The following is a 12,366-nucleotide window of genomic DNA, read 5'->3' as shown; positions in this document are numbered from 1 at the left end:
TGTTTTAAACATATATTCTTAATTTGGGAATTTTCTTTTTCACTTCCCAGTAACCCAGGGCAATGACTGAATCATAAGGATGTGAGAGACTTCTAGCTGGACAAAAAACAAGAAACTTGGCATCACGTGTGGCTTTGCCTCAGATAACCTTGCCAGGGATTTTTAATTCTGAGTTGTATTCTCACTTTGAAATAACCATTTCCCTTGCTGCCTTGTCCCAGTGGAGACCACGTTCGATCCTTTGCTTTTACTCTTCCCCTTACCTGGTTTCACCAATCTTTGCAAGGCTGGCTCCTTATCTTTTAGTCTTTAGACATCACATCCATTTCCCCACTTCTAAGATAATCCCTATGTAAATTCGCCTCATCCACTCCATCTTACATGGCTATTTTGTTAGCACTTCTCATTAGCACTTGTCATTATCTGAAGTTAACTCATTTATTCTGTTATGTGGTTCTTCCTTCCCCACTCCGCTTTACTTCCCGTGTCAAACATAAGCTCTGCATGTGTGAGAACTTGTATGTACGTACAGGTCCAGGTGCCCGGCCCCTAATCAAGTTCCCAGAGCCAAATAGGTGTTTAGCAAATACTGGTATAATAATTGGATATGTATATGAACAAACAAATGAACAACCAACTCAGTAAACATATATACTAAACACAACTCTGTATCTGTTGACTATTAAAAAGAGAAACACTTGTTAGCTTATTATTTCATTGAGATAGAAGTACCTGAGGAAAATGGCAATTTGTTTCCCTGGAAATATGCCTTAGAATTTTCAAAGCAATTCTTTGCTATTATGTTTCTTTCAGCATCTGTGTTCTAAGACTATGGGTTAGGGGCGCCTGGGTGGCTCAGTGGTTAAGTGTCTGCCTTCATCTCAGGTCATGATCCCAGGGACTCCCTGCTCAGCAGGGAGCCTGCTTCTCCCTCTCCCACTCTCCCTGCTTGTGTTCCCTCTCTCTCTGTCTCTCTGTCAAATAAATAAATAAAATCTTAAAAAAAAAAAGACTATGGGTTAGATGAGATAGTATTATAATGGTGTTTTCCTTGGGCTTAAATTAATATTTGGAGGCATTTCTCTGGAGTGATTCCAGTGTAAATAATATGCTTTTCCTACTACTTTGTATTACTGCTATTAAATTTAATATTTGATTTTGAGAATATTTTAAACTAATTTGACAATATTTTAAAACTAAGTTTTATCTTTTACTTCAAGGATTCAGTTTTTCATGGATTTAGAATGCCAAGTCTGAGTTGTAGTGTGTGAAAGTTGGTTTGCAGTGAAAGATGAAACGTGGTCTGAAAATGTTAGGTGGACAGTGGAAAAAGTTTGGAAGCCACCAGCCTTGGATTGGAATTCCTGCTCTGATACTTTTTTATTAATTTTTCAAGTTCTTTAATGTCTCTGAGTCTGTTTCCTCACTCACAGAGTGGACAGGGTATTTTATGTACAGGACTGTGTTCAGAGCTCGGTGAGACGATCCATTTCAGGAGTGTGGTGTGGTATGTGACGTTATTAGGTGATGAATAAATGTAAGAACAGTACTTTCCCTCTGTTTTCCATCAGAGGAAAAAGGAGGCATATGACTTTCCAAATACAGAAAATTATTACTCTCTGTAGATAATATGAGGGCATAAAATACATTATATTTGATATTATTTCTATAAGCAGGGCCTTGACATTGTAGATTGCAAAAAGTATCAATCACAAGAATATTAATGATAATAGCAAATACTTGTTGAGTGTTTGCCACATGACAGGCACTGTCTTAACACCTTACCTATATTAACTCATTTAATCCTCATCACAAAACCCATGAAATACCAATTATTTTTCCTCTTTTACAGATGAGTAAATTAAGGCACAGTGTTAAATTAGCAGGGCACAGAGGCAACTTTGGCATTGAAAGATTATACACTTTTTTATGCATTAAAAATGGATACCCCCAAACCTCTTTCATTCCTCAGATACAGTCAGTAATTACCCAAGTAAATATATCTTGATGCACATAAGCCTTCTTCTCATCCCCGTCTTCTATCTGGGAGGGACTCCAGTTTCAGCACTCGACACCCCATCTCCTTTTGGTAAGGAAGACAACAGAAGTATCCAAGTTTGAGGGTTAGGTGTACTTGCGAGCCATGCTATACAGACGTTGTTGATGGTGTATCTTTGGTCTTTTGAATGTTGAGAAATCATGATTACTTGGGGTGAAAAATAAAGGGCATACAGAAATTACAGATTTTACTTAAACATTATGTATGACGGTGCTTGGGTGACTCAGTCAGTCAAGTGTCTGACTTCAGCTCAGGTCATGATCTCGGGGTCTTGGGATCGAGCCCTGCATTGGACTCCCTGCTCAGTGGGGAGTCTGCTTCTCCTCCTGCCCCTCCCCCCCCCGCTTGTGCACACATATTCTCTCTCTCTCAAATAAATAAATAAAATCTTTAAGAAAAGCAAATATTATGTATGAAAATACTGAGACAGTGATTTTCCTACAAATAGATTTATTAGCAGGGGAGGTATAAAAGAACATTATATCTAAATAAACCATGTATATTTAACCATTTTAAGAAATACAAGGTTTTACCAATATGTTCTGATGATTAAGCCTCTTTATTGCTTTGATCTTAGTTATCTTGCTTTTTCTCCTGTTCTTCCATGTCATTTATCAGTTTTATCATGTTTGAATGAAATCTTTGCTTATTTTAAGATGATTTCTTACAGTTTCTGGTTCAGTAAGTATACAATAATTTCAGGCCACGAAGACCCCTACTGAAATTGGAAAGAGCATGAAGTCTTTGTAGATGATCTTAAGATAACATTGTTCTTGGCCTTGTGATGAACTGCATATGTATATCAGCTTTGAGACATAATAATTACTTCAGTTTTTTTAAGACTTTGTATTTAATCTCCTGGCTTGATGAAATGTTGGAGTATAAAGGAAATAAATTTTCCTTCTTAAAAATGTTTTATGAAGGTTTTCTCTCCCTGTGGTACTTCCTGATGGCCTGATATTATGTCATATATAATTGGATTGACGCTCAGCCTGAATACTTCTTTCTCTTCTTGGCAGCATGGGGTAACCTTGGAAATGTTCTGAAGAGTCAGAGCAAAATTTCTGAAGCTGAAAGCGCCTATAGGAATGCTTTGTACTACCGTAGCAACATGGCTGACATGCTTTATAATTTGTGAGTATGCATTACTTTCTCTGGTTTGGTTCATCTTTGAAACCTGTGGTGAGAGAAGGTTGATTTAACTGCTGGAAATGGAAATGATGATAGCTGTTTTTCTGAGACAGTCTTTCCGTTAATCATACCCATGAGACTAGTAGGTGGATAGTTATTTGTGATTTCTTTGTTTTCGGCTTCTGCATCAATATCCATGTGTATTGATGGACTATGGTTGAATTTTTTTGATGTACTATGCCATATAACATAAAAATTGGTTAAATGCTTGTAGTTTTTTGTTTGTTAGTTTTGTTTTTGTTTTTAAGTTCCATTAATAGTTGGGATCAGGTGTGCCTGGGTGGCTCAGCCAGTTGAATGTCTGCCTTTGGCTCAGGTCCTGATTCTGGGTCCTGGGATCCAGCCAAGCATCAGGTTCCCTGCTCAGTGGGGAGCCTGCTTTTTCACTCTGCCTGCCGCTCCCCCTGCTTGTGCACTCTCTCTCTCCTCTCCCCTCCTCCAAAGCTACTGGTAATTAAGTTAGGATATTGGGATAATTTAGAGTATTTGTGTATGTCAGGTTAGAAAAATCCCTAGGGGAAAAATTTGCTGTTCTTTGGCTGGAAAGCCCTAGGGGGTACAGTAAGATATTAATGGAAACATGCAAAACCCAAATCTCTTCTTTGTCTCTTATATTTATGACACTTTTTTTGTTTGCAAGTAACAGAAACTCGGTCTAACTTTGCTTAAACACAAAAGAGAATTTATTGACTCCTGTAATTGAAAATTCCTGGGGTTGACGGAATGTAGGCACAATTAGAGCCAGGTGTTTTATATTTCAGAAATTTGTTTATATTTTGTGTCTATGATTTCCTTTGGGTTCACTCCATTCTCTGTGGGACTCTGTCTATATCAATTGGAAAGATGACTCATACACATTTATAATATCCTGACCCTTTTCAATCTCAGAAGGAGTTGCATTGGTGTCTCTTTTAATCCTGGGAAAGGTCTCTGAATGACCCTTTTGGGGTCATGTATTATCTCTTGAGTGAACCATGGGGCAGACTGGCAGGGGCGGCAGTAAGACACCTCCTTTGGCAGGGCCTCCAGAGTTTTGACTGATTTGGGGGAGGATCAAGTTCCTGTAGGAAGGGACCAGGCATAATATGTCTACGGCTTATGTTTAATGAATATGATGTTATATTGATTGTATCAAACTGTTTTGGCAACATAATTTTTAATATGTGTTTATGTTCTGGTTGCATCTAAATCTTTGGTAGGCTAAATCTAAAAGAACAGATAGGAAAAAAATTGAAAAATGAATGAAAATAAGCAAAATCTAGATTTTTAAGAGAAGGCAGACAGGATGAGCTCACTTTAACTTCCTGTGCATTTACCTTGTATTGAAACTCTTAGACTTTAACACCAGGATCTCAATCTCCTGGGCTATGGTCTAAATTAGATCAGCATGAGTTTTGTGTTGATTTGCATAGTGTTTAATTTTCTCTTTTTTTACCAGGAATGCTTTCAGCGGGGGAACACCTCCAGTTTGTACAATCCCTGGTTCTTGCGTTCTGCTGTTTCATGCTTCACCATGTATATTACCATTTTCCCGGAAATAATTTTTTTCCATCTTTTTTTTTTTTTTGCTTGAATGAGTATATATGCATACTCCCACTAAGGCTTTCCCCATGTCTGCTTCAACTAAATAATGTGTTGCTACTTTACTACTGGTTAATGGTATTTTTATTTCATGAAAAAAGAACCTTATTAGTTTGATAAATTTGCACAATTTTTTTTTTTTTTTTTGGATCTGAAAGTAACATTGTGAAAGGGACCCCTTGTCTTTTCTTGCAATATGGGATGGCAGTTTTCTTCTGGTGTCCATTCTCCACAGTTTTTCAGAGGAGAAAGTAAACTGAACAACCCACACTTCTTCACTAAGCTTATTTTTCTCTTTCTTACCTACAGCCAGTGGTTTAAGGTTACCTACCTCCTGGTGCTATCTGGCATGCGTTGAAAGAAAAAGGAAATGTATCTATCTAGGCTTCCTTTTTGCTGAGAAGAGAAATTTATTCAATTAGACAAATACACTTTACATGTAATTTAAAACCTGTATCTTGTAACTTCCTCTGTGATCGTATATTTGAACTGTTAATGGCATGGACAGACCTCCCCAAACCCAAATGAAAACTCCTTGCTGGAGAAGTTACTAACAAGATATTGATTAACAAGTTATTAAGCTTGTTATTAACAAGATAAATTTTTTTTTCTTATTTATAAGTGATATGTGGCATAAATGCCATATATAGTTCCAAAATGTTTTTACTAACATGGTAGGTTTTTTAAACTACACTTAGCTCAAATGGAGAGGTTTAAATCCCATAAGAAATGTTGCCATTGTTTTTAAAGTATTGGATTATAAAACCCATGTGGTTGATAGAACTCTGATATTAAATAATTATATTTCAAAAGAGGTGAATTCTTCATTGATTTTAATCAATTATTAATAAAATGCACCAAGATAGATATTTTACTACCCATATTAATAAAATGCACCAAGATTTTACTACCCATAATATTATCTTTTACTACCCATAATATTATAAATGTGTCTGGTATCCTATGTCACTAGGAGCAAACTTTTGTTTTTGGTTTTGTTTTTTCTGTTTATTTACATAGCTAGGAAAGAAGCCACCTTTTCTCATGGACCATTTAGAGACTGTCTGACAAAAAGTTTTTCTTTCTTCTGCTATTTTCATTACATAATTTTCTCTGATTTACAGAAATTGCTCCTTGTCCTGTTTCAATCCTGAAAGAAAGAGGAATGTGCTTTGTTCAGTTTTACCAGTAGGCTTAACCTGATATCACTCCTTTGTGGTAGTAGCAGATATTAATCACATTTCATATCATCAGTTACTCTTAAAGATGTTTATGACCAAAGCCTGAAACTAATGAACCCATTACATTAGTTGGCATGAAATACCCATATTTATTAGTGAATTTTAGAATTTTGGGAATCATAAGCTCCTGTTAGGTCCTGTACTTAACTTTTAATCAATAACCTAGATTTTTTTTTTTTTTTAACACATTCAGTGTTCCTAAATCTGCTTGCTTTGTAAACTACTGAAAAAATTTCATGTTGTTAGGAATTTATATTAGGAAAATAATCTGTAGATAGACATACATTATTATGTAACTTCAAAACCATGATTAGTAAAGTGAGGTCCATCACTACTGGCCGGACACAGGATGATTCTAAGAGGTCAGAGATAATCTTTAAGTTAATTCCTATGATTTTATTTTTCTGCTTATATTTTAAAAATAGAACTGGGATATCTAAATGTTGTTCTAGGTCAGGATAGAAGGAAAAAAGGTTGATTTGGAAAAATAATAGGTAAGCAATAATACAAATGATATGTGGTTATATCTGAAGTTTAGGGAACATTGCATTAAGAGATTTTAAAACTTTCAGGACATTTTTCTGCAGGATTAATATCAAGTTATATCTGAGAGGTGCATGCATACAGTTATACTGCCTATTTATAAAATGATGGAATAATTTTAATTTTTTTTTCCTCTGGTAGCAATTACTTGAATTACTTCTATGTGCCAAGCATTCTTAGTTCTTTACATATGTTATGACATATGTAAAGGGTCTTCAAATGAGGCCTACAAAATGAGGAAAATGAAACTCAGGTAATTTGTGTTGGATCACACAAATAAAAGAGGAGCCAATATTTGAACGTAAGATGTTCTGACTATATATCCATGCAATAATAGTATTTCTTCTCAAGCTGGCAGAAATAAACCAAGGGTATGAGGTAAAAGACCTCAGTATATATCTTTTAAATCCAGAAAAAAAATTAATTCAAACTACCTTTACATATAGATATAAAAAAGTGGAATTACATCTAATAGAGAGTATCAGTTATTTTTTTATGACACTTAACTAAGTTTCCTAAACTTTTGCGATAGAGTTTTGTTAGAAGGATCATGTGTTTGCACAACTGAACTAAGTTCAAGAAGAAAGTGCTACAGAAATTGTTTTAAATGGTCTAAATCCTTTAATTATAAGATTTTGATAACACTTTAATCCATGCTTACAGATAACAATTATATAATGTGAAATTTGAAACAGTACTTAAGTACTTTTTAAAAAAAATTGAGATATAGGGCGCCTGGGTGGCTCAGATGGTTAAGCGTCTGCCTTCGGCTCAGGTCATGATCCCGGAGTCCTGAGATCGAGTCCCGCATCGGGCTCCCTGCTCAGCGGGGAGCCTGCTTCTCCCTCTGCCTCTCTCTCTCTCTCTATCTCTCATGAATAAATTAATAAAATCTTTAAAAAAAAATTGAGATATAATTGAAATATAACATTATGTTGGTTTCAGGCATACAATATAATTCAATATGTGTATGTACTGTGAAATCATCACAAGTCTAATTATATGTCACTATACATAGTTACAATTCTTTTGTGATGAGAGCTTTTACTTGGCAAATTCCTCTTCGCAACTTTCAAATATACAGCACATTGTTATTAGCTCTAGTGGCCATACTTACACTAGATACCCATGACATATATATTTTATAACCGGAAGTTTGTACCTTTTGACCCTATTCACCCATTTCACTATCCCCCCTTCTACTCTTAAAAGCAACTGATGTAGTACATTTATCGCATAGCCTTATATTCAGCCTTTTATTCGTATTGCTCTATTTATTAAAATCCAGTACTTCACACAAGTAATTTTAAGACCAGTTTAACAGATCTGTGTTATGATGTTGGTTTCTCTTTCCATGTATAATAAATTTCAGGGACAAAGCAGATAGACCATTGCTCAATGACTTATATTGTCAAATTTTATAAATATATAGTCGACTTTCAACATTTTAACTGTACTACTCACTGCATCTGAAGTATAATTGATTTCTAGCCTGAAAAATACTCAGTCATTGTTCTTTCATTGTTGTTATAGATTTGTCCTAGCAGTCTTTTCCCAATGATATTTAAACAAGTAATTCAATAGAGCATTGACTATTTCATTAGGTATTAGATTTCAGAGTGCCAATAATAAATTTAATGTGGTTTAATCAAATCTTAACTATCTTCCATAAACATAGGGGATCATTTTTGTGGATAATAGAGATTTTGCCACCATAAGTTGTCAATTTTGTTCTATGTTGTAAGAACCTAAGTAATCTTCTAATATGAGAAGCTAGGAAAGGAGCAATAAAATAATTTAAAGAAGTAAAAAGAAAATGTTAATGAGGTAGAATATGGAGAAACAATGGGAAATAATGCATAAGTATAAGAGAGTGTTCTTTAAAAGACCAACAATTTCTGGGGTGCCTGGGTGGCTCAGTTGGTTAAGGGTCTGCCTTTGGCTCAGGTCATGATCTCAGGGTCTTGAGATTGAGACCTGGGTTGGGCTCCCTGCTCAGCGAGGAGTCTGCCTTTCCCTCTCCCCTGCCCCTTCCCCCTGCTTGTGCTCTCTCTGTCTCTCAAATAAATAAATAAAATCTTAAAAAAAAAAAGATCAACAATTTCTGGCAAGGGTAATATAAGACAAAATAGAAAATCTTGAGTATATAACATAGAAAATGAGAAAGAGGCTACAGCCAGATAATGGAAGTTTAAACTAACAAAACATTGGTTATACATACGAAAATCCTTGTGATATGAATGTTTTTCTGGGAAAATATAAATTATTAACATTAACCCAAGAAGTAGGCGATTTGGAAAAACTTGAAAACCATATTAAAGAATTTTCTCCACCAGGAAACAAGTTCAGGGCTTTGATGTGTGAGTCCTATCAAATCTTCAATCAAGTGATATTTCTTGTACCAGTTATACTTCTCATTTATTTTTGTGAAGCTAGATAAACTGATGGCAAAAGGTCTGACTATATTTAACACCAAAATAACAAAGGAGAATAATGACAACAGTAACAACAACAAACATCAAAAACAAAAAAACCCAGAAGACAAAAAACAAACCCACGGACCAAAACAACAAAATAACAGAACCGCCAGTTATACTTGTGAATATAAATGTACACATATCCTAAAATTAATATAGTGGATGTAGCAGCATATTAAAGATTAAAACATCACTATCAGATGGGACTTATTCTAAGATTTATAGGTGGTATTCAATATTACAATTCAATTATTATACTCTTTCAATTTAAAAAGTCAGAAGAGGAAAGAATTATGATCATCTCTAGAAATGCCAAGAAGGCTTTTGATCAACATCTGCTTCATAAATAACAAATAAACTTATAAATAAATAAGAATTGTAATAAACTAGGAATAAATACATACTTCTATAACATAAAGAATATCTGTCTAAAGTTAATAGCAATACCATATTTAATATTGAAGTACAGTGGTCATTTCCATTCACATTAATTTTCTTGAGGTAGTGGCAGTTTCTTATTGGTCATTGTATCTCTTCATATGTAAACAGCTCTAATTGCATTGATTTTATAATGAATTATGAAATCTGTGTCAGAGCAGAAAAGACCCTGCTTATCAATATAAGTGATAAGATTAGTAAACGGGTATTAAATAACCTCAGTCTTGGAATTGTATAAGGGCATTTTAACTATTATCACGAAATGATTCCAGATCACTAGGAGCCTTCTTGAATTACACATCTAGAGTTGCATTTTCTTGCAATTTCAGAAGCAAACACATTTACATTAAGATTGGTTCATGTATTAGTTTACAGCTGCCATAACAAAGCACCACAAAGTAAGTGGCTAAAAACAATAGAAATTGATTTTGTCACAAGTCTGGGGCTAATAGTCTGAAATCAAGGTATCCACAGCACCGTGCCCCCTCTGAAACCTGTAAGGGAATCCTTCCTTGCTTCTCTCCTGTGATTTGCTGGCATTCTTTGGAGTTTCTTGGCTTGCATCTGCAGAACCCGAGTCTCTGCCTTTGTCATCATGTGGTGGTCTCCCTGCATGTTCTTGTCTTCACATTCACGTAAGGGGACCAGTCGTTGGATTGGGGCCCCTCCCTTATTAAATTAACAACTTACGTCTGCAATGATCCTGTCCCCAAATAAGGTCATATTCTGAGGAGTTGGGGGTGAGGACTTCAACATATCTTTTTCTGGAGGAGAGACATCATTCACTCAATAACAGCTGCCCATCAAAAGCTTCAGTTTGAGAGAGATCAGACAGTTGTTTCTCATGGAGGAGTGGATCAGGTGAAAGATGCCCAATTGGAAGCAAAATTTTCCATAGAATCTCAATGAGTTAATGTAGCTCATGCTGCCAAGAACTCTAAGGAGGAAGTAATTTAAGAGGATATAGCGTGAAGGAAATGTGGGGTGCAGAGTTGCCACTATAGATCAGATTCTAGTGAGAGATTGATAGGTTCATTCAGGGCCAGGTTTTGAGAACCCTTGAGAGGTGAGAAGAATCAGAGATTGCAGAATAGAAGTGGTGTGACTACCTGACAGAGCTGAGCCATTCTTGAGCTCCGTCACAAACAAGGCATGAGAAGCCCGTGGAATAAGGAAGACAGGTGGAAATGAGGGGAAAAGGAACCCCTTGGCCACATGGCTAGATTTCAGGACAGGGTTTCCTGCCAAGTTCCATGGATGTATGCAGGTATGCGTGTGTTAAGGATGGAGACAGGTGTCCAGGGGGTACTAGGTAAGCAGACTGGTCTCCCAAAATAGAGAATTTGGGAAAGGCTATTGAACAGGAGTGCCTGGAAGTGCTTGCCATTGTGTGAAGTAAATGAGACGGAGAGGTTTGGGTAAAATTTCATTGGCTTGGGCGCCTGGGTGGCTCAGTTAGTTAAACGACTGCCTTCGGCTCAGGTCATGATCCTGGAGTCCTGGGATCGAGTTCCGCATCGGGCTCCCTGCTCGGCAGGGAGTCTGCTTCTCCCTCTGACCCTCCTCCCTCTCATGCTCTCTGTCTCTCATTCTCTCTCTCTCTCAAATAAATAAATAAAATCTTTAAAAAAAAAAATTCATTGGCTTTAGGTCACTAGGACTTGATTGGCTCTTTACTGATTGCTGGAATGAGGTAAGGCAGCCTACCGTACCTGCTTGTTCTCCTGGCAAGAGCAAGGCCTACACTTACTACATACTTTGTTTTAATTGATAATTTTCACCAATCAATACACAAATACAATCTAGTTGTAAAACACTGAAACAGTACTGAAGAATATGGAGTAAAGCATAAAAGTTTCTAATTGCATTTCTTACCCACCTTTTTCCTGCTCTGTGATAAATCTTTTGATATTTTTCACAACTATTTATATACATGCAGTTATACAACATATTTTTAACTTTTTTCCCCTGCATATATGTGGCACCATTGATTTTTAAATTTGTGTGTGTGCAGGTGTGTCAAAATCTGCATGACCCTCCCCATTTGGATTCACATTAAATGGTTTCTACTGAGACTATTATATAGACAGCATTAATAAATGCCCAGTAGAATGGTTTCAAAACTGCTGCTTCATTCTCCATTTCCCTAATTACAGGTGGAGTTGAACAGTTTTTCTTATTTTATTGGTTCTTTGTAATTGTACTGGGAACTAATTGTTCATATTCCTTGCCTGGTTTCTTGTTGATCTGTGGAGTGTAAAATAAAATGCCCTATGTATAGGGCATTTGTGTATATGCATATACACAAAAATCAGTTTTGCAAATATTTTCTTCTACTTTTTGTCTTTTTACTTTTCTTATAATGTTTATTGTACATAACTCAAATTTTATATTTTTCTTTCTACTTATCTATATAAAACCACAAGTATTTTCATTTAAAGCCTCTGTATTTTCTGTCTCTATGAAGACCATTCACAGGGTAATTTAAAAAATTATACATTTCTAAAATATTTTTAGAATTAATTTTGAGGTTTTTTTGGGGGGGGAGTCCTTAATCTACTCAGGATATATTATTTTTGTATTAAGGCATAATTTTTTTCTAGTGGTTACTAATACCAAGTGAATAATTTATTGAATAGTTTTCATGTAGACTAAATTTGTCAACATGGAATCATTGTTGTGGCCTTTATTCTGGTCTTTTGGCGACCCACAGCAAGAACAAACTTTTATTTGCTATAACTTCTGCAAAATTTCAGATTTTGAAAGGCAAGTTTCCCATTCTTGTTTGTTTTCTAACACTTCTTGATTATTCCTCTGTGTTTTCTGTTCAACTTCT

The 12,366-nt window shown here is 35.6% G+C and overlaps 1 protein-coding gene across 1 annotated transcript in view; it reads left to right on the top strand.

Annotated features, from left to right (window-relative positions):
* Positions 1-12,366, top strand: part of TMTC2 (transmembrane O-mannosyltransferase targeting cadherins 2) — a 392,011-nt gene that overhangs the window by 208,278 nt on the left and 171,367 nt on the right. Inside the window, exon 4 of the mRNA XM_021689854.1 lies at positions 3,079-3,193. Coding sequence (XP_021545529.1) covers positions 3,079-3,193 — 115 coding nt within the window. The remainder of the gene's footprint in view (positions 1-3,078; positions 3,194-12,366) is intronic.

The sequence above is a fragment of the Neomonachus schauinslandi genome, chromosome 5, assembly GCF_002201575.2.
Source record: "Neomonachus schauinslandi chromosome 5, ASM220157v2, whole genome shotgun sequence".
Taxonomy (NCBI): Eukaryota; Metazoa; Chordata; class Mammalia; order Carnivora; family Phocidae; genus Neomonachus; species Neomonachus schauinslandi.
Note: the sequence above shows the minus strand (reverse complement) of the source record. Positions and strands in the feature narration are given on the sequence as shown.